Source organism: Cyrtonyx montezumae, unplaced genomic scaffold (genome assembly GCF_038088225.1).
Source record: "Cyrtonyx montezumae isolate F1298 unplaced genomic scaffold, pur_monq_1.0 scaffold_9, whole genome shotgun sequence".
In the NCBI taxonomy this organism is placed as follows: domain Eukaryota; kingdom Metazoa; phylum Chordata; class Aves; order Galliformes; family Odontophoridae; genus Cyrtonyx; species Cyrtonyx montezumae.
This window is the reverse complement of record NW_027072100.1, coordinates 10262287-10287772: the sequence shown is the minus strand read 5'-3', so window position 1 is coordinate 10287772 and position 25486 is coordinate 10262287. Positions and strand designations below refer to the sequence as shown.

The 25486-nt window shown below is 64.4% G+C and overlaps 4 protein-coding genes across 6 annotated transcripts; 1 reads left to right on the top strand and 3 right to left on the bottom strand.

Annotated features, from left to right (window-relative positions):
• Positions 1-3316: 3316 nt before the first annotated feature.
• Positions 3317-4776, bottom strand: SRXN1 (sulfiredoxin 1). Its single transcript, XM_065754619.1, has 2 exons — positions 4513-4776; positions 3317-4146 (listed from the first exon to the last, which is right to left on the bottom strand). Exons 1-2 carry the CDS (start codon positions 4774-4776, stop codon positions 3943-3945), a joined length of 468 nt encoding a protein of 155 aa, XP_065610691.1. The 3' UTR covers positions 3317-3942.
• A 1473-nt stretch (positions 4777-6249) lies between these two features.
• Positions 6250-9532, bottom strand: SCRT2 (scratch family transcriptional repressor 2). Its single transcript, XM_065754262.1, has 2 exons — positions 9409-9532; positions 6250-7493 (listed from the first exon to the last, which is right to left on the bottom strand). The coding sequence occupies exons 1-2, from the start codon at positions 9530-9532 to the stop codon at positions 6787-6789; spliced, it is 831 nt and encodes a 276-aa protein (XP_065610334.1). The 3' UTR covers positions 6250-6786.
• Positions 9533-13130: 3598 nt separating this feature from the next.
• Positions 13131-16674, bottom strand: SLC52A3 (solute carrier family 52 member 3). 2 transcript variants are annotated; one of them, XM_065754592.1, is made up of 5 exons: positions 16611-16674; positions 15420-15580; positions 13844-14895; positions 13502-13625; positions 13131-13417 (listed from the first exon to the last, which is right to left on the bottom strand). In XM_065754592.1, the coding sequence occupies exons 3-5, from the start codon at positions 14869-14871 to the stop codon at positions 13205-13207; spliced, it is 1365 nt and encodes a 454-aa protein (XP_065610664.1). In that variant the 5' UTR covers positions 14872-14895; positions 15420-15580; positions 16611-16674; the 3' UTR covers positions 13131-13204. The 2 variants fall into 2 exon arrangements, with proteins under 2 accessions (XP_065610664.1, XP_065610663.1); XM_065754591.1 differs by lacking the exon at positions 16611-16674 and having other exon boundaries at positions 15420-15617.
• Positions 16675-19949: 3275 nt separating this feature from the next.
• Positions 19950-22901, top strand: FAM110A (family with sequence similarity 110 member A). 2 transcript variants are annotated; one of them, XM_065754368.1, is made up of 2 exons: positions 19950-19998; positions 21775-22901. In XM_065754368.1, exon 2 carries the CDS (start codon positions 21808-21810, stop codon positions 22801-22803), a length of 996 nt encoding a protein of 331 aa, XP_065610440.1. In that variant the 5' UTR covers positions 19950-19998; positions 21775-21807; the 3' UTR covers positions 22804-22901. The 2 variants fall into 2 exon arrangements, with proteins under 2 accessions (XP_065610440.1, XP_065610439.1); XM_065754367.1 differs by lacking the exon at positions 19950-19998 and adding an exon at positions 20824-20876.
• The last annotated feature ends 2585 nt before the right edge of the window (positions 22902-25486 follow it).

Below are 25486 nucleotides of genomic sequence, written 5' to 3'. Positions count from 1 at the left end.
AGCCCCGAGTGCACTCAGCCACCAGTGGGTCGCACTGAGTGGCACAACGGGCACAGGAATTGGGATGGGGCAGGGAGAGGGGTGGCCCTTGAAGCGCTGGCACCAGGTGGAGGGGACAGCAGTGCTTGGCCAGGGGTCGTGCTGCCTTGCTGGGACGGGTAGTCAAGCTGAGCCCTGCATCACCTTGTCCCCAGGGCTGGCACTCTGTGTGCCACCAAAGGGCAGGATGGGGATGCGGCCATTGGCCCTGACACGACAACAAGGCACTGCCAGGAGCGCTTCCTCTGCTGGAGGAACATGTACGCCAGCAGTGGAAAATCCAAGTCCCTTCCTGCAGAGCTGAGCCCTGGAGCTGCAGAGCTGCGGTGTCCTGAGGGCTGCTCTCCCCGAGCAGGGACTGCCTCCTTCTCTTTGCACCCAGGGAGGATGCAGGCAGACGTTCAGAGCAACGAGGGCAAAAAGGGGGATGTGCTGGGGACTTGGAATGATGTCTGTGGGGCACAATGGAGACACTGCACACCCAAGGGTGAGGCTGCTGGCTGGGTCCTGGAGCACAGAGCCATGGGGTGGCATGGCACCATGTCCTTCCTGGGGCTGTCCTCATGTGTAACAGGACCGTGCATCCCATCAGGAGCAAAAGGCCCCTCTGCCCCTTGCTGCGGGGCCCCGACCCTGTTTACCTTCACCATTTGTCCTCCTGTGCAGAGCCCGTAAATCACACAGCAGGAGGGTGAGGGCCACATCAGGGAACTGCGGGGCTGGGGGTGTGCAGCCTGTGGGGCTGGGGGCTGCTTTGGGCTTCCACATGGGCACAAGGACAGCTCCATACCCACTGCCCCTCACTGAGCTGGGGGCTGTGAGGCCCTCCCTCTACTCTTAGGGGCACAAATGGTGCCTAGAACAGAGCTGGAGACAGACAGACCCTGGGCACGAGATGCGAGGAGCAGGCAGGTGCCTGCATGGAGCAGAAAGGCTGCAGCCAATGGAGCAGAGGACGGTCCCAGGGGAGACACAGCCTCCTGCAAAGGGGGACACTGTGCTGGCTGCTGGAGAGGGGCAGGGGGAAGGCAGCCCCCGTGCACCCTGCTGGGTGTGAGCCGGGGCCCCACGCCCCAGCACTGACAGGAGGCAAGACGGATGGCAGCGGCTGTGTACTCAGGTGCAGCCGCCACACATGGCCACCAGCTGACGGGGACGAGTGGGGGGAGCCCCGGGCTCCCAACCCTGCTAGGCTGCCCGGGGGTGCATGGCACATGGAGTGCTGGTGTGCATGTGTGTGCACGAGTGTGCACGTGTGCAGCAGGGGGGCTGCGGGGAGCAGCGGATGCCACTGGGGGGCAGGGATGTGAGGCAGCTGCCTGGCTTTCCTGTGCTGCCCAGACTGTGTTCAGGACAGGACGTGTGTCCCCATGCTGTGTGCTGCAGCTGAGTGCAGACCAAAGAGGGGCTGCAATGGGGAGCTGGCAGCCCCCAGGGCTGGGTTTTCCCCCCTGTGCTCTGGGAAATGCCCCCTGCCCTCCAGTTCTGGAGAGCATTTATCCGAGAGGTGATACTTAAGTGTAAGAAAATAAACAGAGAGCAGATGGCACGGGGGGCCAGATCTGCTCCCTGCCACTCTGCGCTGCTCCAGTCCTGCTGGGAAAACACTGCTGCTGGTGAGGCAAATGGATTCCAGACCCCACGGCTGTGCAGAGCATGTGGCTGCCAGGACAAAGAGCTGACCCTGCCTGGGGCTGGGCAAAGCAGTACCAGCCTGACCTGACTCATCCTGTACCACCTCATGCCATCCTACCCCATCCCATTCCTTCTGCAAATCAAGAGGATGCTGTCTCTACTTACAAACATGGGGAGATCTGTGCTGGCAATAGCTGCTTCTGGTCTGTGCCTGAGTGACTGGGATGGGGACAGCATGATGGGGTGCTGGGATGGGTCTGATGGCAGCGGTCCTGGCAGGTCCCTGTGATGGTGGCTGTGCCCGGGGCATTGCAGGGCAAAAAATTGGGCCCCTCACGGGGGCTGTACCTGCAGGCAGGTCTGGAAGGCATTACACGGCTGTCGCGTGGGGAAGTCTGTCCCAGTTCCGGAGCTGGGACCCTCCCAGCCAGCCCAGACAGAGCGGGAGGGAGCCCACAAAGCGCCTTTGTTCCTGCCCTGGAACGAATGGATTGGAGGCAGCCGAGATCGGCTGTCAGCTGGCGACAGCAGAGACCCTGCAGGTCAGGAAGAGGGAAGGGGGACAGGTGGAGGGATGGATGGATGGATGGATGGATGGATGGATGGATGGATGGATGGATGGATGGATGGATGGATGGATGCAGGCTTTGGCACGGCTCATCCCTGTGCCATTCGGGAGCTGGGGATGCTCCTGGCACGATGCATGCAGAGCCCTGGAGAGACAGCGGTGCAGGTGACACGTCCTGGGGCTGGGAGAAACCCTCTCCCTGCCCTGGAGTCTTTTTCGGTGTGCGAGGTGATCTGCGTTGCCGAAGGAGCTGCCACCTCGTCCTTCCCCCCCCCCCCCCCCCGCGCTCTATGGAGAGGAAACTTTTTAGCACGCCACAATTCTTTGCAGAAATTTACGGCCCATGAGGGAGCTGTGCAGCAGGGCCTCTCTCTCTACGCACGCTTGCAGGGTTTCCTCCCGGCGGAGGCTGCTTTGAAGCGACGCATGCAGCCCGGCCATGCACACCCCCAGCCCCCGTCCTGGCAGCCCCCAGCCCACCCGGCCCTTCCTGAGGAAACACAGAAGTAAAGTGTGCCCCGAGCAGCGGGCAGCACCGTGCACGCTGCTGTGCAAAGGGATGGGTGCAGATCCCTGCAGAGCTGCCCATGTCCCCCTGCCAGCTCCCAGCCCGTTCCTGCCCTTGGAGGACAGGATCCAGCTGGCATGGAGCGTGGCCAGCAGGCAGAGTGTCCGAACACGGTTCCTGTCCCAGTCCTGCTGCTGTGCTGACTCACGGTGCAATAGAGTGAGTCAGTGGCCTTTCCCCTCCCCGGTTCCTGGCTCAGAGGGATGCCGGATAGCTGTGGGATGCTCAGTGTGGTTTTTTCAGCCCACACGTGGGGTGAAGACGTGGCGTTCACAGAGCCCATCCCAGCATGGTGCAATTGCACCCACAACTAGAATGGGGCCAGCCCCATGGCATACACTGACCCCACATCTGTCCCCAGCAGATCACACACCTCCCAGCACAGTGCCTGTCTGCTGGCACAGCACTGGGTCCCAGCACAGCATCCATCCCCATCCCATGTGACCCTGTGACCCATCTCACAGCCACTCCCAGCCCCCACCACTCCCAGCACCAGCACATGGACCTGGAGGGTTCGGTCACCTTTATTCCCAGAGCAGCAGTGGGTGTCCCCTGGTGACAACCCCACGGAGAAGGGGCTGCAGGATGCATCTGAGGATGGAGAAGGCAGCTGTGGGGCAGGCACAGTCCAGGGTGAGCCTGGAGTGGCAGAGGGAAGGCTGGGGGTGGGGTGTGCCCCGGTACAGGTGTGTCCTGGTTTGTGTGTGTCCCAGTTCGGCCGTGCCCTGGTTCTGTGGTGCCTGTGTTTGGCTGTGTCCTGCCCCAGTTCCATGTGCCCCACCTCGGCCCACTCCGTCCCTGTACAGAGTTGTCCCGACCCAGCTGTGCCCGGTTGGGCGCTGCTCTGGTTCGGTCTGGAGATGTCCCAGTTTGGAGATACCCCGGTTCGCAATGTCCTGGTTCGAGATGTCCCGGTCCGGTCCCTCCCTGCCCCGCTCCCGCGGCACACGGGCGCCACCTCCCGGTCGTGGGTGACACCCACCGGCACCGGGACCCCCCCGCGCCCTCCCCCCCCTCCTCGGCCCCGTGGTGGGGGACATCGCGACCCCATCCCAACAGCAGCGCCGGGGACGGGCGCGGTGCCCGGCTCAGCCCCGGGGCACGGACCGGCGGGGCGGGTGGGGGGTCCATCTCAGTGCAGCTCGGGCGTGGAGGAGCCCAGGTAGGTGCGGAGGTCACTGAGCGTGGACGGGATGATCTTGGCGGGGATGGTGTCCCGGCGCAGCTCGCGGTGCGCCGCGTAGCGGTGACACCCCCCGAAGGAGTAGAAGTAGTCCCCGCCCTGGCTGCCCTTGATCCATAGCACGTCTATGGGGGGGACCTGCTCGGGGTCCTCCTGGGGGGAGAGAGGACGAAGGGAGAAAAGAATGGAGAGAGACGCGGTGCTGCGCGCTTCCCCGGCAGTGCCCCGACATTCCCGAACCGGGGCGGCCCGACCCAGAGCAGCGCCGACCCCTCCGTTCCCCATAGCCCCCGGCAGCCCCGACCCCATGCACTCCTGGCACCTGTGACCCCTCCAGCACCCTGGACCCCCCCAGCCTCGCACAGCCCCAGCACCCCGCCCCCCCCGGCACCCGGAACTCTTCGGCACATCCGACCCCGTGCACTCCCGGCTCCTGTGACCCTCCCGACCCCTCCGGCACCCCGGACCCCCTCAATACACCCGACCCCGCCCCCCCTCCCCTTTCGTCCCCGCACCCACCTGCAGTGTCCGCATCAAACTCCGCACTTTCTCCGGCTCCAGCACGGAGGGGATGGGCCGGATGAGGACGCTCATGGGTACGTTGTGCACGGCGGCGATGTGCTGAGTGTGAATACTCCCGGTGCCACCGTCCCCCTCCTCCTCGGCCATGGCCACCTCCGCCACCTCCGACCGCCGCTCCGTCGCTCCGCGCCCCGCACCGCCCCCCCCCGCCCCGCGCAGCGCCGTTCCCCGCAGCACCGCCCGCCCTCCGCCCGCCGCCATCGCCGCTCTTTGCAGCGTCACCGTGAGACCGCGGAAGGGGCTGGCCCCGCGCCCCGGGGGCGGTGGTGCCGTCGGGGATGGGGCACTGAGCAGCCCGGGGGCCGTGTGCTGACGATCGGAGCGTGGGGTCACCGCAGGGAGCTGCGTGGAATGGATGGCACGGGGTGGGGGGGGGAGAGGGGGTTTCGGCCGTGGGTCTTTCTTCGTGGAGCCGTGCGATGTCACGGATTGGAAAGAAAAGGGATCACAGGGTCCGGCTCGTGGATGGGATGGATGTCCTGGGGCGTTTCTGGGTCATTTCTCCGAATCAATGTCCCCAGTGGTGGAGAGGTTCTGGGGAAGAGTTTGGGTCCCCCACGCACCCTGGTCCGGGCCCCCCACACCCCTGCCCCGACCCCTGCACACCCCCTGCCCCAGCTGCAGAGTTCTCTGTCCCCACCACTGACTCAGGGCAGCGTCCCACGCAGCGCTGGGTGACCCCTCCACCCTCCACCGGAGACAGTGAGGATGAGGAAGGACTGCACAGCAGAGCCCCATTGGTGTCTTTGGGATGCAGCACCCAACGATCCCCTCTGGGCTGTCCCCAGGGTCCCCACCCCACCGCTGGGACTCTGTGCTTTGCTTTGCTTCCAGGTCGGTGCTCACTGCTGCTCCCCCTGGGGCTTTTTGCAACGCTGTGAGCAGAGTGCAGCGCCGTTATTGGGGCGCAGTGCCGTTATTGGGGCGCAGCGCCGTTATTGGGGCGCAGTGCCATTCACAGAGCTTACACTCGGGGTCGTGCACAAGAGCACCTGCTGCCCACCCACCACCGTGTGCACAAACAGCCCACGACACACCTGGTAGTGGCAGAAGTCCCTTTTATATCCCTGAATTGCATTACAAGTAATACTGCGGGCGGTCGGTTCTCCTCTTACCGCGGCCTGTCCAATACAAAACCTGGCAGGAAAAAAAAAAAGCGATCATGCACGGAAAAAATTATTGCTGTGGTATCCGCTATGTACAGTATAGACACGGGGCAGCCCCGCACGCTGCGCTGCCCGAGGGGACGCGCGACAAATGCTGCAGCCCGGGCTGCCCACGGGGCTCAAAGAGACCCCGGGAGGAAGACTGCGGTGGGAGGAAGACGGAGCAGGAAGACTGCAAAGGGAGAGCCGGGCTGAGCCCCAGCGTGCCGAGGCCCGAGGTAGGAAGCGGCTCGCTGCGGGACGGGGGTTGCATAGAATCGCTGCTTCGTCCCCGTGCAGGGAGCAGAGCGGGACCTGGCGGTGTGGGGTTCTGTCTCTTGGGGCTGTGTCCCCGTCCGTGTCCCCGTGGCTGGGTCCTGGGCACGGCGCTCCGCCTCCGGTCTTGGCAAATAAATAGTGAAAAGCAGAAGGAATAAATAATATAAATAAGAGCGTCAGTTAAATAGACTCACCCGGGCTCTGCGGCACCACCGACCCCCTCCTGGGGTGTGCGGGGGGGGGGGGGGGGTGAGGGCTGAAGGGCCTGGGGGTGGCCAGGGGGGAATGGGGATGGGAGCAGCCCAGCAGGGGCTGAGGGTTCGGGTGCTGGTTCTGCCCTGGGGGCCATGCCCATGTGGGTGGGGGCAGCGGGGTGGGAGGGGTCCGTCAGTCCTGCCTGGCGCTTCGCCCCACGGTCCTGTCCTTGCTACGGACCGGGTGAGTGTCTTTCCTCCCCGCCGGTTCCTGGGAGGAGAAGCAGCAGCTCTAAATAAATAATAGGAATAAATTAAATAAATAGGGGTGAGCATCGCGAGTTGGGGAAGGTCTGAGCCGGGGGCAGGAGATGCTCCCGGGACAGTCCCAGCAGAGAGACCTGCCTGGCTGCGGGGACTGTGTCCAGCCCTTCCCAGGGGCCGGGGGCTCCCTTTTATTTAGGGGGGGTGGGAGATGGGGGAAGCATCCTCCAGCCCCGTAGCGGCAGCTGGCACCAGGATGGGGAGGGGTGGAGGTGGTGGGGGAGTGCAGGGATGGGGGGTGAGGAGGGAGGGAGGAGGGAGCACGGGGACTAGTTCCCTATTGCACAGCTGTGTTCGGAGCCCTTGAAGCAGGCGGACTCGTAGTGCTTGTTGAGGTACGACTTGAGGGCGAAGGTCTTCTCGCACTGCTTGCACTTGTAGTGCTTGAAGGCGGAGTGGGTCTGCATGTGGGCGCGCAGGTTGGAGCGGTCGGCGAAGGCCTTCCCGCAGTGGGAGCAGCCGAAGGGCTTCTCCCCGGTGTGCGAGCGCATGTGGCCCTGCAGCAGCCACGGGCGGCTGAAGGCTTTGCCGCAGACGTCGCACTTGTGCTTGAGGTTGTGGGTGAGGACGTGCATGGCCAGGGCGGGCATGGAGACGTACGCCTTGCCGCAGGTCGGGCATTTCCTGGCCATCTTGCTGTCCAGGCTGCGGTGGGTCTGCTTGTGCCGGCTGAGGTTGGAGGAGGTGGCGTAGGTCTTGCCGCACTCGGGGCAGGAGTGGCGGTGGCTGCCGCGGCGTTGGCTCTCCCCACGTCGGCGCGACCGCCCGTCGGTGATGAAGAAGGCGTCCATGGAGTAGCTGTCCGTCACTGCCGCCTCCCCGTTGAAGTAGCGGGCGGAGAAGGTGGACTGGGGGCTCTCGGGATCGCTGTACTCCTCCTGGCCAGGAGCGTAGGCCGGGTCTGGCGGTGCCGGCGGCAGCCCCTGCTTCTTGTCGGGGTTGTAGCCGGCGGGCGCCAGGCAGTGCTGCAGGTACCCTGCGGGGACGACATGCGGGTCATCCTCCTCTGGGCTGGGATCTGCCCAGCACCGAGCGGAAAAAACCCCGTGGTTCCTGTCCCTGCACGTTGGAACTGCACACCCACCAACCCTGGGTGCTGGCCCGAGGGGTGGTGGGCTCTGCTCCTATCCCCGTCTCCTCATTTCAGGGTGAGAGGGCAGAGGTGAGCACAAAAAGGCCCGGAGAGGCCACCCTGTCTCCCCCAGTAACGTGGCACATGGGGGCTGGTGACACTGGGGGCACTGGACTCCCACTGAGAACAGAGACCCACGGACCCTGGGAGCAGAGGGGGCTCAGGGCCGTGCTGGCAGTGCCACCCCGTGTGACACTGGAGCAGGTCTGCTCATGGCTCCGGGTGATTGTCTCTTGACCCACAGCAGAGCAATGCCGTGAATGTCTCCATCTCTCTGCTGCCAGCTTGTGATGGTCACTGCACCATGTGCTCCCAGTGCCTCCCAGATGGGCCAGCAGCTTGGGACACACGCACTGGGACACGTGGCCACCCAGGCTGCCCTACACTGCTCCTGGCAGTCACCTGCCTTGTGCACAATGGCCCTTGCCAGCTGCTCCAGAGGACGCATCCCTGCTGCTGGTGGTGACAGTGAGGGCTGCTGGGGGCTCAGCACACTGCCAGGCTCACTGGGTCTGATGCACAACAGTGGGGCAGTATGCACACCCCGCCCCACAGACTACCCCTAAATGCAGCCCCCTGCCACCTTTGGGACCCCCTCATCTGGACTCCCCAGGGCACCCTGCAGCTGTGGGGCCCCCACGCTTTGTCCCATTGAGGCTGGGGGGTCCCTGCTCTGCGGTGGGGAGGGGTCTGCGAGGCTGGGGCACGGTGCAGCCCCCCCGCTGCCCGCGCCGTGCTGACAGTGCGGTCGCACGGGCTGTGCAGAAAGCGCTCTGCTCAGCAATTTCTTACGCTGCCTCCGAGCATGCAGCAAGGTTATTTCCAGGAGAGCAGCGTCGGCAGCTTCTGCCCAGCTGCAGTGCATCCCTCCCCCACCAGCTGCTGCTCCCCATAGGGTGGAGGGAGAAGGGGACCCCCGGGTTGCGTGGGCATTGCCCCGTGCCCCTGTGCTGGGCAGCAGAAATGAGGACACGCAGCGCAGCGTTGACTGCATGGGGCTGGATCGGGCCCATCGCTGCACCCAGCACAGCCTGCGGCTCCGGGAGCAGCCGAGCCGTGACCTGGGTTCAAACGTCCCCGTCGCCGTCCCCTTCCATGGCACACCCCCGGCTCGCCCCGTCGGGGGTCTCTGCTGAGCGCAGGTGACATGCACGGAACCCGGCCCGGCGTCACCCCGAAGCTCGGGGCTTTTGGGGGCCCCGCCACCCTCTCACCCACCCTTCATACCTCTCCCAGTGCCAGGGAGGGGCTGCCCCCACCCCCCCATTGTGCCCGGGGAGGTGACAGCGCGCGCGGAGCTGTCGGAGGGGAGCGGGGCTGCAAACAATGAAAGCTGCAGGCACGGCGATCAGCCCAGCCCCCCCCCCACTCCCCCCCAACCCCCCGCCCCGCTCCCGGCTCCTTCGTGCCCCCCAAAACTTGCACTGGAAGGAGCCCTCCTCGCTGCCCCCAATAGCGGGGAGAGCGGGGTCCGCCGTGACTCCATCCCCCGCGCTGCCGCTGTCACCGCGTCCCCAAGGACCAACTTCGGCAGGGGCTGGGAAGGTGGGGGGGGTTGGGGGGAACCCACAAAGGCGAACAAGGACGGGATTCGCGGGACGCGGCGTTGGGACCCCGTCGTCGCCCTCCTCCTGCCCTTCCCGAGCCCCCCCGGCCCCTCTCCCTCTGTACCCCCGTTCCCCCCCCCCCGCTGCCCCGTCGGGCGCACACAATGGGGTGAGGGGGGGGCGTTCCCCGGAGCCCCCCGCCCCGCACTCACCATCTCCGGCGGCAGGGCCGGGCAGCGCGTAGGGGGGCTCCAGGGGGGCGTAGGGGGGCGCGGGGGCCCCGGCGAGAGGGAACGCGTCCGCCTTCAGCTTCTTCACCAGGAAGGAGCGGGGCATGGCGGGGCCGGGCCGGAGCCTTCAGCACTGGACAGCTCCGGCACCGGCACCGCCACCGGCCCCGGTACCGGCACTGGCCCGGCCCGGGGCGGCCCCCGGCCCCGCGCTGCGCTCCGGGCCGGTGGTGTGGGCTGCGAGGAGCGGGGAGCGGAGTGCGAGGGGCGGGCGGCGGGTAGGAGGAGGAGAGGAGGCTGAGGAGGAGGAGGAGGAGAGGAGGAGGGGGAGGAGGAGGGGGAGGAAGGCAGGCGGCGGGGGGGGGAGGGGGCCGCTCCGCCCGGCCGCGCCCCGAACCCCCCCCTCCCTGAGCCCCCCGAGCCCCCCGGAGCGTCGTGGCAGTGTCGGGTCCTCGCTCCCTGCCTCCCTGTGTCCCACCCCCTCGCCCCCCCCAAAGCCGCGGACAATGGGGACACGCGGGGACATGGGGCGGGGGGGTGGGGGGGCGGGGGGTGCTGCCTCCTGCCGCCTTTGTCTCCCTGCCGCCAGCCCCCGGGGCTGTGAATGACGGGGCTGGGGTCCAGGCGCTGTCGCTGTTCCCATTCTCTGTCCCGGTTCCCATCCCTTATCTCCATCCCTGTTCCTTGTTCCTAACCCCGTTCCGTGTTCCTTTCCCTTGTCTTTATCTCTGTCTCCTGTCCCTTTCCGATGACCCCTTTATTTTTCCCTTGTACCTTCCCTTGTTCTCCATCCCCATTCCTGTTCCCTGTTCCCAGCCCCTCTTCACTGTCCCATCAGCCCCATCCCCATCCCTGCCCGCTGTCCCTTTCCCTTGTCACCACCCCTCTTCCCCCGTCCCTTTCCCCACCTTCTGTCCTTCTCCCATGTCCCTATCCCTATCCTTGTCCCAGGGGAAGTGCGGTGACCTTCGCAGCCCACAACAATAGCCGGGCTCGTGGCGGTGCATTGTTCCCTCCCGGAGCCCCCACTCCCCCGCCTCCCTTCCCTGCACTGAGCACGCGGCACAGCCGCTCTTGCTGGTCCCCCCAGGCCCCCCCGGAGCAGGATGAGGCCCTCCTTGCTGGCAGGCCATGGTCCCAACCTGGCTGTCCTTGCAGCTGGCAGGTGACAGTGGTGACCTGGCTGGAGCTCTTCTGCTCCCCATCACTGCTCCCACTGCACGGCCAGTGCCCTGAGAATTGAGCTGGGAGCTGCAGTGGGAGCTGGAGGTGACAAAGGGCTTGTGGGGCACAGCGAGCATGGGGACCCAGCACAAAGGACCTGCTCCCTGTGAGTCCCTGCCCTACCACCAGCCTGGGGACCTCAGCCAGACTTGCCTTGCTTTGCAGTCTCCTCGAAGCTGGTACTCCCCCCATTATTCTGAGGGCATCCCCCTCCTCTGTGAGCACCTGGGGAAAGGCCGTGCTGTCCCCGAGCCATGTGCTGCACCGAGAGCATTGCAGTACTCAGCCCTGAGCAGCCCAAGGTCCATATTTGGCACTCAGTGTGGGGTCCTGATGGTGCACATCACATGCAGGGGACAAGAACAGAACCCCGTTGTTCTTGTGGTGGCACCCCAATCCTACTGCTGCCCGTGGCACACCAGTGCCTGTGTGCTCCTTCACCTGTGCTAGGAGCTGGGGGCATTTCTGTGCTGTATTTGTAAGGCCAGTGAGCATACACTCACTGCTCTGTGTGGCATCCCATAACCTAGAGTATCCCATGCTCCACAGCACCCTATAGCCCAGGACATCCTTTAACATGGGTTACCCCAATTTCTATAGCATCCCATAGCCCATGTCACACCATAGTACCCCATGTTCTAAAGTGTCCCATAACCCAGGGCACACTATAGACAGGGGCACCCATAGCCTGCAGCATCCTATAGCCTAGGACACCCCCATAACCCCAGGTACCCCACGTCCTACAGCATCCTGTAGCCCAGTGCACCTCTCATCCCAGGGATACCCCACAGCCCACGTCTCTCCTGTTCCCATGCTGGGGCTCCCACCCCACTCCCCCCAGCAGTGCTCAGTGGGGCCGTGGTGTGAGCCCCATCTGGCCCTGCGGTGCAGCCCTGACGTCAGACCAAGTCCAAGGTCACCTCTCCCCGAGGTGCAGCCTTGGGGTCGGCCCCAGCATCTCCTCCACCCCCCGGCCCCGCGCTCCTTTATTTATTTATCTGTGTGTGTGCGATCACTTTTCTTGAAGGCACGTTTGCAGAACGGGCGATTACTTACGCCCTAGTTGGGCCGAGCTTGCCTGCCTGCCCGCTGCCCTGTGATTTTTTCTCTCTCCAGGCTGTGGTGTAATAAGGGAGGTAATTAAGTGTAAAAGACAGGGGGAGGGAGGGCTGGGAGAGGGGGAATAGGAACTGGCTCCTTTCAGAGGCAGGGGACTGAGATAATGTATGTTAATAACCTGCAATCAGTCCTGCGGAGCTGTGCTAATATTGCTGACTGCAGCGCGGCTGGGCCCCCCCAAACCTGCCCCCACCGCGGTGGGGAGGGGGAGCTCCAGAAGAAAGGCCCGGGCGTACTCCCGGAGCGCTGCTGGGTGATGGCTGCATCCCCATCCCTGCCTTCCCGAGCAGCTGTATGGAAATAATTCCTGCTCGCTCGCAGGGCTCGGAGCCGATTGTTCCCCTGTGCTGTGCTGGGAGGGAGGGGGGCAGCGGGGGTCTGCGGGGAGAGGGTCTTTGGGGACCCGTGTGTCTGGGATGGGCAGGAGCATCTTCGTGCGGGGTGAGGGCTGGATCCCTTTGGCTCACGGTCTCATTGCAAGGTTTGTGGGATGCACCCAGCTCTTGGGATGGGACAAGCCCCCCACGGTGACCCCGCATCCACCGCTGCTCCTCAGCCCCCAGCTCTGCCCCTCTCCCCACGCTCCCCCTGCGCACGGGGGGTGCGCGGTGCGGAGCCCAGGCCGCGGGACCCGTGTGGGGCGGTGGGCGATTAGCAATTCCAGCCGCGTCCTTCCCGCAGGCGGCCGGGACGCAGCCGGGGCCGGGGGCTGCTCTGCTCTGCGTCGTTAAGGCACAGCAGAGCGGGTCTGTCGCTGCTGCTCCCGAGGGGAGCAGATTGCCAGACAAAGAGCCGGGGACAAAGGCCCGGCTGCCTCGTGCCCCGGGGAAGGGGCGCAGGCGCGCGTGGTGACCGGGTGCTGCTCGGCCTGGGGGCTGATGCTGCCCCCCAGCCCCCTCCCCCCCGGACCCCCTGTTGGCACAGCCGAGGTGCAGCCGGGTACCAGGTGGCACGGTTCTGCCACCCCTTGCCGTGTGACAGCCTTGTGCTGCTCACAGCACGGCTGTGGGCACGCGGCTGTGCTGCAGCTCCGTGCCCCCTCCCCCCCAGTACTGCCAATCTGCGTGCTGTGGGGTGCAAAGGGGTGAGAAGCAGTAGGGAGAGGGCAGAAAGCACTGACAGAGCACCAGAAAGGTGCCCTGGGAAGGATACCCCCATCCCGCTGTGCCTGTGTCCCCTTCTGCTGCTGGTTTTCCACAGGGGACCTATGTCTCCACTCTCTGGAGTGATGGCTGCAGTCCCCCCCTTCCTGGGCAGCCGCTGCTGTCCACACTGGTGTGGTCATGGGAATGAGAAGGACAACAGGACTGAGAACACGAGCACTGCTCCTGGGGCTGCTGAGCCCCAGTGCAGTGGGGAAGCAGCAGGTCTGGGCACAGGCCAAAGGGCTGAGCAAACTCCTTCTATTTGTTTGAACACCAGGAGATCACGGTGCTCACGCTGGGCACTGCAGGCTGCAGTAGTCGGCGGATTGGAAGAAGCCATAAACGTTGACGAGGGGAAACATGAGCAGGGCGCCGAGCAGGGATCCCAGCTGCTCCAGTGCCCCGTACCACACCAGTGCGCTGTGGCTGCGGCTCCGCAGGATGACCCCGGCCATCACTTTCACGTAGGAGAGCGTTCCGGTGAAGAGCACCCAGGAGAGGATCTGGTGGCACAGGAGAGAGCAGTCAGTGGGGACACCCCGAGACACACCCCCCCCCCCGGAGGGCTGAGGGATCTGGAGACTTACGATGATGGCATCGCCCCACTGGGAATGCTGTAGGAGTGGGCATGGACTCATCACTGCGATGGCCATGTTGTAGGCACCGAAGCCTGTGCCCGCCAGGCTGAGGGTGCCCAGCAGGGCCAGGGACCTGCAAGGGACAGGTAGGTGACACTGGGCAGCTCTGCCACCCCAGCACAGAGAGAGGCACACAGCCCCACGGTGTGGGCTGTGCAGTAAGCAGGTGCCATGCTGGCCCCATCGTCCTTCCTGGGTGTCTCTGATGCCAGGGCACGTGCACCCTGAGGACACCCAGCTTCCTGGGACCAGCACCCCAAAATGGGGCTGTTTTGGGTCCCCTGGACCTACCTGCTGGGCAGGACCATGGCCACGATGCAGGCAAGAGGGTTGGCCATGGAGCTTAACGTGGCCGAGAGGTGATATGCGGTGTTGCCATATGGCAGGCAAGAGTAGGACTGCACGGACGGCAGGACCCCATTTGTCAGAGCGCTCACCCAAGTGATGAGGAGGTAGATGAAGCCAAGCTTGGCCACAGAGTAGGAGACCTTCTCTGGACGGGTCTCCATGGGCCCCTTGGTGCTCTTTGGGGATGAGTAGCCTTCGCCTCGCCCCATGCCAGTGTCATCCTCAGAGATCTGGTCAAAGGAGTTCAGTATGATGGTGCTGGGACACAACTGCTGCTGCGAAAGCTCCCATACTTTGGGCTGCCTGGTCAGGAAGAAGAAGGCCACCAAGCAGGCCACCATCATTGCAGTCATGATGAGGAAGAAGATGAGAGTAGAGAAGCGGGCTGGGAGGTAGCGGGTCTCCATCTGGAAGACAGTGCCCTCCATGGTCTCATTGCCAGAGGTGATGTTGACCACCTGGCTGACATTGGCACAGCTGGAGATGCCAGAGCCCTGGCCTAGGGCAACGAGAGCAGGGATCAGCCCGCTGAGTCCTTCACCTATGAAGTAGGTGGTGAGGTAGTGGGCCTGCAGCTGCATCATGAAGGGCAGGAAGGTGACGGAAGAAGTGCAGTCAACCAGGGCCAGGAAGAAGGTGAGGATCAGGAACGCAGTGCTGCGGGTCGTCCCCGCAATGGGGGATGTGTAGTCCCAGAGGAAGGCCAGCAGCAAGCAGGCCACGATGCCCACGGACACGACCACGTAGATAACAACCACCTCCTTCAGCAAGTTGGGCCAGAAGCGGTGCATGAGAGTGACGAAGAGTGGCCCCACGTTGGCCATCTGGATGATGATGGTGATGTAGGATGGCAGGTCCCACTGTTCTGGCAGCACGGTCACCAGCAGCGGCAGCTCGACCCACAGCCCATTGATGGCCACCCAGGAGCCCATGCCGAAGGCACAGGCAAGAAGGTGTGTGAGAAGAGCCATGGCTCTGGGCTGGGTGCCACTGTGCTGTGGGGAGAAGCTTCATTCAGTGGTGGGGTTACGTGGCTCTGTTTCCCAGGCCCCCACGAACGGTGCCCGTGTCCCCTCTCCCACAGGCAGCCCCAACTGCTTCTCCTGTAGCACTCAGCTGACACAGGGCACGGCCTAGCTCACAGCGAGAGGCCTTGTGCCACCATGGAGACCCTCAGTGCGTCACATGCCCGCCCTGCCCTGCCCAAGGCACCCACCATGCTTGGGGCACAGTGACCAGAACATGGCAGTGTGTTGGAGCTGAGTCAGTGCACAGCCTAGCGTGGCACAGCATGGTATGGCCTGGCACAGCATGGCACAACATGGCCTGGCTTGGACAGCACAGCCTGGCACAGCACAGCCTGGCCTGGCACAGCCTGGCAAGGCATTGCATGGCACAGCCACACACAACATGGTCTGGCATGGCTTGGCACAGCACAGCATGGCATGGCCTGGCATGCCTAGCACAGCGTGGCACAGAATGGCACAGCCTGGCACAGAATGGCACTTTCAACTCTCACCTGGGGGCTGTGAGTCCTACGCAGCCGCGCTCCTGGGACCCGAGGCCTCGCCCTTCCCTCCGCATCCACGGGCAGTGCCGGGCAGCTCAGCCTCTCCCGCCGGTTCCCGGTGACTGCAGCAAGCTCCGGCGGCGATGGGGCACAAAGCCCCGCGGCCCCACCTGCAAACAGGCTCCGGCTCATACCTGAGGGCTGAGTCAGCCCGCACAGCCCCTGCCCGCCCCGAGCACCTGCTGCCCTCCCTCCCAACCCCGATCCCAGCCCCGGGGAACCCGCGCAGCCCCGCGTGGAAAAGTGGGGGGGGAGAGGGGAAGGGGGGTGTAAAGAAGGGACGCAGGATGGGTCCCGGCAGGGAGGTGTGGTGGGGACTTTATGTGAAGGAGCAGAAAGGGAGAAGGAAGGAGGAAGCAGAACCGAGATCCCGGTCCGACCGGTCCGTGCGTGAGCAGCGGGGCATCTCCCCACGCGGGGAACTCACTGCGCTCGGGGTGGGGGAGGGGAAGGGGGGGGAACGGGCAGCGAGCGGCACGCGGCGCGGCGAGTCCCGGCCGCCGGAGCGGTGACGTCAGCAGACCACGTGACCGCCTCCGGATGCAGATGGGTGGCAGCGTGCGGAGCGCGGGGTGCTGCTCCCGGCGGGGCGGGGCGAGGAGGGAGGGAGGGGGGACGTGACCTCCCGCAGCCCCGCCCCCCCCCCACGCCCCCCCCCCCCCGCCGTGGGGTCGAGATCTGCGCTTCGAGCTGCGGGGTTACGTGTCGTGGGGTTTCCATCTGGTTCCGGGGCCGTGGGGAGAGGGTGGGAAGGTACGTGAGCTGCCTTCTTCCCGAGGGAACCCCCAAAGCTTCGTGCTTGGGGGAGGGGGTGGGGGGGGCAGAGGGAGCACCTCTGATCGCAGTTGTCCCGCTGGGATCTCATTCCGCGCTACAGAACTGGGAATGGCTGGAAGGGATCAGGGACCACCCCGCTCCGCCTCCCCCCCCCCTCCAGCACGCACAGGTCCCCGGTTTTGGCAGCAGCACGGCCACTGGGTCCCGCTCGCTCTGTCCCCCCCCCCCCCCCAGCCCAGCTCCGGGCGCTGACCGGGACCCCAACATTCCAGACTCAGCCTTAGTGAGCGAAGCGCAACTGTACCCTCTCTCGCTCTGTCCCTACCACCCAAGGACATCCCAGCCTTTGGTGTCCCCACGTACCAGCAGGGACAGCCCGAGCGTGCCGCTGCCTGGCTGCAATGCCAGGTGCTCTCCGCAGTGCTGCCGCTGAGCCTGCCCGCCCTGGCTTGGCCGGGTGCCGGCAGTTATTCCTGGCTGTGACACGGACTTTGACCTTGTCCCCAATAGCACCGCGTCCCACCTATTTCAGGCTGCACCTTGAGGGTGCAAATGTCACCGTGCAGTGCTGTCTGGGATGGATGGCTCCAAGGCCACGCGTTGAGCTGAGCGGCTTGGGAACACCGAATGTGACCGGGATGTGGCTGTCCCTGCAGGTGTGCATTGTGCACAAATGCTGCCCTGCCCTGCTCACCCAGCACAGGGTGCACGGCGGCTGTGGGATGCGGCCAGGTGCTCGGCCATGCCTTGAGCTGGCAGATGTGATGTTTGCACCCCTCAGGAGCTGGGCCCCGTGGCAGAGCAGCCCGGCACGGGCTCGTCCCAGCACCCAGCTGCCCCCTCGACGGCTCTTCCCCCAGCACCCACTGGGTGTCGCTGGGAGAGCAGGCTGCGGTGTGCTGCCTGGTGCAGTGCCCTGCCTGTCCCTGCCTGTCCCTATTGCCCTACCTGTGCCCTGCACCTCCGAGCCCTGCAGCCAGCCCGTGTACCTGGAGCAGTGGTGTCCGCGCTGTCCCCAAATGAGCTCCGGGACCGATGTGTTGGGGTTCTGCATCTGTGTACCCTGTGTTGCTAGGAGGCACCAGCTATCGGGAGCTGATACAGCTGAGCCCCGTGCTCCCCATGGGGACGGGTAGTAAGGGGACAGCGACTGTGCTGTGTTCATCCTGCAGCACAAAGGAGCCTGAACCCAGGACTAATTGGCTGCGGCACAGGGGCCGGGGGGCACAAAGGGGTGATGGGCTCGGGACCGAGCGCAGCCGCACGCTTCTTGCCCCAACCTGGCTGACACGTGCTGCCTGCCATGCCGGGGGGGCTGCCCCCCACCCCGTGCAGCACCGCACGGCAGCTGAGCCCCGGCCCCTCTGCACACCGGCAGATGCGAGTGAAGGCCCCAAGGCAGATGGCAGCATTTGGTCACCGAGCGGTCCCCGGACGTGGGACTGTGCTGGGATCAGGCAGGGAACAGGCTCACCATGTGCTCCCCCCGTGTCCCCAAATGTAAGGTCATGTCCAGCATGGGTGAGGATGCAGCAGGGCCACTTGTGTGGGGAGAAGCAGCTGATCGGAATGGGGCTCCAGCCCTGATTTCCCAGGCCCTTTTCATGTTGGGGATCCTTGGTAAGGGATGCAACCAACCAGTGAGACCCCAATTTTCCCAGTGTATGGGGCCCAGTCATTCAGGCTCACTGAAGCCCAGTCATCCCTCCTCACTGGGGATCCCAGACAGAAAGCAGGGACCAACAGCGGGTTGCTGCCCATGGCCCCTTCCTCCCCTTCCATTCTCCTCCTCCTCCTCCTCCTTGCAGCTCCCCATCTCCATTTGCATCCCATTTCCATGTGAATGGAGCAGGTCAAGTTGAAAGTTGAAAGCTGGCGCGGGGGCGCCTGGGGAAGGGGCCTCTGCCAGAGGTGAGAGCCCAACAAAAGGGGCCGCATCCCCAGGGCACTGTGCTCGCATGGCTGCGGCCACGGCCCCGGCCCCAGTGCAGCCGCCCCGCCGCCATCTGCGGGTCCGAGCGCAGCCGCCACTGCTCAGACAAAGCCCTCACACCCGGCACGTCCCCATCTGTCGGATCCCCTGCACCCGAGCACAGTGCAGCTCTGGCCCCGAGTGTGGCTGCTGTCTGCAAGGATGTGCTCAGAGGGATGTGCACGGAGGGATGGGCATGGGCAACGTCCAAACGATGGACATGAGGTGAGGCTGTGCCCACGAGAGCCCTCCTCACTCGGTCTTATGGTCCCTAGGGAGCTCCCTGTGCCCTTGAACAGCCACTCAGGAAACTGAAGCAGAGAGCAGGTGGTGGCTCACCTTGGTCAGGGCATGGGCATTTCCCAGCTCCAAAGCTATTTGCAGCTTTATCTGTGTGAGCAGTGGTGACTGAAGCCTGCAATTAGCACCCACCAGAATGAACATGGTGGCAGGAGGAGGGTCTTATGGAAGCTGCCAGCACTGGGGAGGGACAAGGTGAGCCAACACCTCTGGGCTGAACCTTGTGCCATGGAGCTGCAGCCCTGTGGGGTGATGCCAGGAACCCACAGCCCTCCCCACCCAACATTTACAGGGAGGATTTGGCCTCTGATTGCTTTTTTTTTTTTTTTTTTTTTTTTTTTGCACTTTCATAGCTGCATTTCACTCCTGGGGGGTCCTGGAAGCTGCACGTGCAGGGATGCAGCCCCGAGCACCTGTGGGAGGTGAACACAGAGCCAACCCCGGCTCCCATCCACCCCGGGGCTGCGGGATGGGTGCTGAATCGGGTGCTCAGGGCGTGCTCCTGCATTGGGCTGCCCTCCCCAAAACCACCCCGGGGTGCTCCTGGGGAGGGCGAGGCTGCAACGCCCTGCTGAGAGCGAGCAGCCGACGTGCCTGGGCAGCTCCAACCGCCTGCCTGCGGCCTGCACCGATCCCCCTGCCGTGGGGGTACACAGCCCGGCCATCCTCAGCAGGCAGATGCCCACAGCTCTGTGACATCAGGCAGCGTTTTGGCAGCTGAAGTCATCGTGGAGGTCCACCTTCCTTTGGAAGCATCTCCCAAGCGCAGGGCGGCTCTGAGTTGGGGCTGGTTGTTTTCCCAGCTTCACCCAGCCCTGCTCCCCCACCAGCTCCTTGTCTCACTTCCAAGAACAGTTTGAAAAACACGCTGCTATCCCTGAGTTCTGACTGTAGGAGCTGTGTTTGCCCCTGCCCTAGGGGCTGGTGGATGTGCAAGGGATCCGTCCCCTTGGGAAGGCTTTGGGAAGGCTCTGCTCCCTGTCCCAGTGAGGGCAGGGGTGTTGTGGCACCTGCAGTGCGCAGTGCTCCAGTTGTGCCACCACAGCAGTGCTCTTCCATCCCCTCTGACCAAACTGTGGGTACATCCACGCTGCCCAACCGGCACTGCTGGCTGAGTTTGGACCCACACCAGGACAACACCGGCCACGGCCACGCTTCGTGACGCCGCCGCAATTAAGTGCAGCCTGGCGTGGAGGAATGCCCTGTGCCTCTGCACACATGCTGGCAAGGAGAGGTGTTTTCAATCCCATCTGAGTGCTGGGCTGCCTCAGAGGGCGTCTTCACCCAGCAGTGACTCAGACGGAGCTGCGAGACGCCCTGCTGTGCACAGACCTGCTCCAGCACCCTGAAACTGGCTGCACTGCGGGGAGCAGGAGAGGCAGAGGGCACAAGGCCGGCAGGACACTCTGGGACGAGCACAGGGAGCACTGCCACAGCAGCTGTGCTGGGCCAGGAAGGCTCCTGCAGCACGGGGCTGAGGTAGGTAGGTGGTGAAGGTGGTGCTGGGTCACCATGGCTGGGCATGGCAAGCTAGGTGCCAGCCACAGAGCCTGGTTTTCTGTGCTTCACTCGGGTCAGGTGATAATGTCACTTTGCTTTCAGGGCTGTGGGAGGACGGCTCAGTGTGGTTGGGGCGGCCGTGCCAGGCTGGCGGCTCTCCATTCGTAGGAATGCAGAGCAGCAGGTTGTGCCCGGCCAGGCTGTCCTTGCTGATGTGGACAGGAGCCCACCCTGAGCAGTGCCAGCTGCTGGGGAGCTCTGTACCTCCATCCTCGTGCCCAGCAGATACTGCCCGAGGAAGCCTCCCCATGCGTGGCACAGGGCACAGGGTGGCTGCTGGCACAGTGCTGTGCTCCAGCAGTGCACACCAGTAGATGCCCCCCACAGCACCAGAAAGCACCCGGAACCGGGTGAGTCAGGCCCTCGTGTCCCCTCTCCATCAGAGCTGGGTGACGCAGGGCCTTGGGAAGGCTGACGGTGATTTCCCACATTGGAAGCTGCCGCGCTGCTTGCCCCCGAGCACCTTCCCTCCATGCTTCGTTGCTCCTGAGCACAGAGCACGGCCGCAGCGGGGGGACCCTGCCTTTCCTGTCCTTGCCTGGAGGGGACACCGGTGCCCTGCTCTGCCCTGTTCCCAGCTCGCTGCCCGCAGCCCATGCCGTGCTGTGGGCTGTACCCAGGAAGTTGAGCAAGCAGGTGAGCGGCCGCAGGTGGCGGCAGCTCTCTGGGTGAGAGGAAGCGGGGCTGTGCCCGGCCCACCACTGGGCTCCCTTGTCCCCTGAGTTGGGCAGAGTGGGGCCGGGGGGGTTCTGCTGGGCAACTGCAGTGACCTCGGTGTTGGAGCATCTCCTGGTCAGGTGGGTGGCACATCCCCAAACTGGGGAGGGGACGGGGAGCCTGGGGGCTTCTCAAAGCTGCTCAGAAGGGGTTGGTGGGTGCCAGCCCCTGGTTGCTGATGGCAATGGGGTGGGGGACAGGGGGCTGCTTTGAGCCCCTTCATGGGCGGGCTGCTGCCGCTGCGCGACCGTTGGGGCGGGCGGGTGCTTGTTGCGCTTGGCTGAGCCCCAAGGGCGCGGGGTTCCTGGCTGCTGGAGCACGCGGGATGAGGAAGCACGGCTGGGAACCCCCTGGTGTTTTCCGGGGGCCCACAGTGGGAGAGGGGTGTGCAGGAGCTGTGTATGCTGTGCCCCGGCAGACTGCACACACTGCCTACCCCAAATGGCGGGGGACCACAGGGGCAGGCGGGCAGCAAAAGAGACGGGGGGGTGTGCTCTGTTGGGGTGGGGGGAGTGGAACCGCTCAGGGAGTGGAACCCCTGCAAAGGGGCTGAGCATCAAGGGGGCTGCAGGAGGCAGAGCCCCACGTCCCAACGCAGAGGGCTGGTGGGTGAGCAGGGCTGGCAGAGCACCCCGGGCAGCAGGCATCGCTGCGGGGCTGCAGCCCTTCCCGGGGCTCCCCTCACCCCAGAGTCGGGGTGCCCTCCCCGCGGCCCCATTGGCCGTGGTGCCGTTTGAAGCAGGCTTGCACAGCGGATTGGCCGCGTTTCGTTTCGGGGACGCAGCCGGAGGCGTGGTCCGTGCCTTGAAATAGGAAGCCCGGAGCAGCCGGCACAGACAGCGCGGCACCGCAAAGCCCGTGCAGCTTTCGGCCCTTTGTCCGCCCGCGTGCGGGGCCGGGGTGCGGGCAGGGGGTTGTCACCTCCTCCCCCTCCCCCCCCTCACCACCGCCCCTCATTGCGGTTCCCCCCCCCCGCAGCTCGCGGCGCGTGGCCCCGCCGCCCCCCGCACGATGCCGGTCGAGGCGCTGCACGCCGGCGATGCCATGAAGGGGATGGCGACGAGGACCCCCTTCACCTCGGCCATGCCCATCCGCATCCTCAACAAGGGACCCGAGTATTTCCGCCGCCGAGCAGAGCCGGCTGCCCGAAAACCCAGCGCCGTGGAGAGGTTGGAGGCCGACAAGGCCAAGTACGTGAAGAGCCAGCAGGTCGCCAGCACCCGGCAGGAGCCGGTGAAGCCGCCGATGCTCAAGCAGCCGCTCTTGGTGCCGGGTGTGCGCCGCGCCGCGCTCACCCCCAGCCGCAAGACGACGCCGGGACCACGCTCAGCCGGCAGAGCCAAGACCTCGCTCAACCTGGAGATCCTCAACCACCTCATCAACGGCTGCGACAGCCCCAAAGCCGAGAGCCCGCGGGGCGGGGAGCGGCACGGCGCAGCGGAGGTGCTGAGCGCCGGGGGGGTCGGCAAGGCTCCGGGGAGCCCCGCTGCTCCCAAACCCCCTGGGTCCATGGCGGTGCGCAGGGTGGACGTGCGGCCCTGCGGGGCTCTTCCTCCCACGGTGCCAGGAATACGGGTGCCATCGTCACCCTCCCCGTGCCGACCGCCCGCGGTGCCGGCACTGAGCTCACCCAACCGCCCCGAGAGCGCCCGCCGGCAAACCCTGCTGCACCGCTCCAAGTCGGACCTGAGCGACCGCTTCTCGCGGGCCACCGCCGACCTGGAGCGCTTCTTCAACTACTGCGGCCTCGACCCCGAGGAGGTGCGGGACATGGGAGCCGAGCACTTCGCCCGCGCCAGCTCCGACATCGTGTCCGTCAAGTTTCACAGCGTCAGCACGGACAGCTCAGAGGGCGGGGGCTCACCACGCAGCGCGGCCACGCCGGAGGGCCGCCCGGCGGAGCGCATGCCCTACGGCATCTCGGTGGTGGAGCGCAACGCCCGCGTCATCAAGTGGCTGTACGGGCTGCGCCAGGCCCGCGAGCCCCAGCAGGTTTCCAACGTGTAGCCAGGCTGCTCGGCTGCACGCAGTGCTGATGCTGGGTGGGGAGGAGGCACCGTGCTGTCCCCCCCAGGAGAGCAGCGGGGCCATTTCGGACCCCTGAACTGAGCCTCACCGCCCATGCCCTTGTGCTGCAGCTGCAGAGCGTGGATGCCGTGCGTCCTCCTGGGGAGCGGTTTGCTTCCTGATGGACTCAGCCCCGCGGGACCCCCAGCAGCACCCTGGTGTCCCTGAGAACGCAGTGTGGGAGATGCAGCTGCACCTGGCAGTGTGCTGCTGGCCGGGCTGCGGGTGCACGGTACCTCCTTCGGGGTCCCATTAGCACTGAGGTCCCCTCTCAGTGGCCCTGTGCCCCTGCAGCTTCAGCAGAGGGGGGACAAAAACCTGGTGGCTCTCATTGAGGTGCTGAGACTCCTGGAGGGTTTGGGTGCTCTGTGGGGAGGCCAAATCCAAGCTCCCCTCAGAAAAGTCTGAGTCTGTGTATGTGTGTGTGTGTGTGTTTGTACCGCCCTTTTTGTATACCAGTGAGAAAGCCCTGGGCACGATTTGCCCTCTTATTTATGAAGAAGGTTCTGTTGGTATCTTCCTACTGTTTTTCCTGACGTGTCATCTGTAAAAAAGTGACAGTAATGCAGTCAGTTTTATTAAACTTCAGTGCTTTGGACGCCGTGTGTGTTGCTGTCTTCAGATGTGGGGAACGAGCTGGAGCCCGCCAGGTGAATGTGCAAAGAGACTCTTCCCTGCAAAACTCTCAGGGCATTGCATCCCAATGGGTGTTGCAGAGCATGGGTGCCATGCCATACTGTGCCAGCACAGGGCCTGGAAGATACAGCAGGAGGAGAGTTTGCTGCTGGCAGGTTCTGGCAGAGCTCAGCTGCGGGATTCCCCTCTGCACCTCCCCAGTGCCGTGCCAGGCACGCAGCCCTGCTGGGCTCTGCTCCGCACCCGCTCCAGCAAAGCACCCCAGAGCTTGGCCACATCCCCGGGGCTGCGAGATGGGGAGGTGATAGAGACCTCCCAGGTGCTGGGGAGCTGTGAGGATGAAAGATGATGCAGAGAGCGCTTTGAAGATGAAAGCACCGTGTGCTGCACTTATTCCCAGGTGGGCGCGAGCTCCTGCAGCCCCTCTGCTCCTTGCAAGGGGAAAAGCAAAACACCCTGTGATACTGCTGCAAACTGTGCCCATCTGAGCTGCTGGGGAAGTGGCACCCAGGCCACCGACACCCACACCCAGAGCTCCCAACCTCAGGCACAGACCTGCTGCTGCTCGCACCCCAGCCTTGTTGTGCAGGACCCACTGGGCTCCCAGAAAGGAGCCAGGCAGGTCTGGGAGCCCCCACCCAAGGCTGGTGCAGGATGTGGTGGGGAGGATGCAGGACAGCACCTGGCGATGAGTCAGGGAGGAAGCACACACCCAAGGGATCATGCAGTGACACACAGGGAGCCAGTGACTCCCCAAGGGAGCTGGACACGGGGCTCAGCCCCCAAGGCTTGGTCCTGGCACCCCACATAGGGCTGCACAGCTGGGATATGTGGTGGCTGCATGCACTATGTGTGGCCAGCTGAGTCCCACGTGCTCACATATTGCTCATGGGCACGTGTGTGCACGCATGTTGGTGTACATGTGTGTGTGCAAGGACAGGAAGAACCTACACACTCCCAAAACATCCATCCATCTCTGCACAAACCCCCAGCTCAGATGTATTGGGGTGCCTTGTCTCCCCCCAGGGCACGCCCCCATGTCTGTGTCCCTGCTGGGGACAGGAGGGCAGCCCTGTCCCTGTGCTCCTGATCACTTTCCTTGGCAGCTGCTTCCCTGCCAGCTCCAGTTTCAGTGTGGAGCCACAGCTGAGCCTGCAGTTATTTATAGAGGGGAGGAATGACCAGGGGAAGGTTTCCATTGCCTTTGTCCTGCTGACTCCCACTGTCCCTCATCCTACGTTTCTATACATCATCACTGTGCTGACCCTTCAAGGCTCATTTTCTCCCCCAACCACTCACAAAAAAGGCTTGGGGGTCACCTTCAGCCCTCCAGGAGTGCCACACGGGGAGAGCAAGGAGATGGCAGCCCAGGGATTTAGGGTACAGGGAGCAAGCAGGGTTGGAGGCACGCAGAGGTTCACAGCAGCACCAGGATAGCTGTAACCACAGTACCTTGCAGGTAGTCCCACCTTTAATGCATTTCCCATTTTCAGTTATTAAGCACAGCCCCACTGATCAGCCCCTTAGAGGAAGTGCCAGCTGCATCACATGTTTTAATCAGTGTTAATTAGCAAATGCTTTATGAATGGGGGAGGGGAGGGAGCAGGCCCGTAGGGTGCTTAAGGGATGGGTGTTGCAGGGGGGGGCAGTGGGAGGGGTTGTTACTACTGCTGGTGGTCATCAGTGTCTGCTGGGGGGGGGGGGGGGGAGGACAATGTCAGTCCTATCCCCCATGGACGGGGATGTTGTGGGATGTCACCAGGCTGTGGAGGACCTCTAGTGGCAATAGGGTCGAGGAGGACGGGGCTGGCCCACGGTAAGACGGCCAGTGCTGTGGAACTGGGTGTTACAGAGCCCTCATCCATGCTCTGAGCTCAGTCAGGGCTCAGCTGGACAGGATGGGGCTGCACCCCCCTGAATGATGCAGGCATCGCAGGGAGACTGCTGAGAGGTCCTTTATGTGGAGTTCATACATAAAGGACCCCGA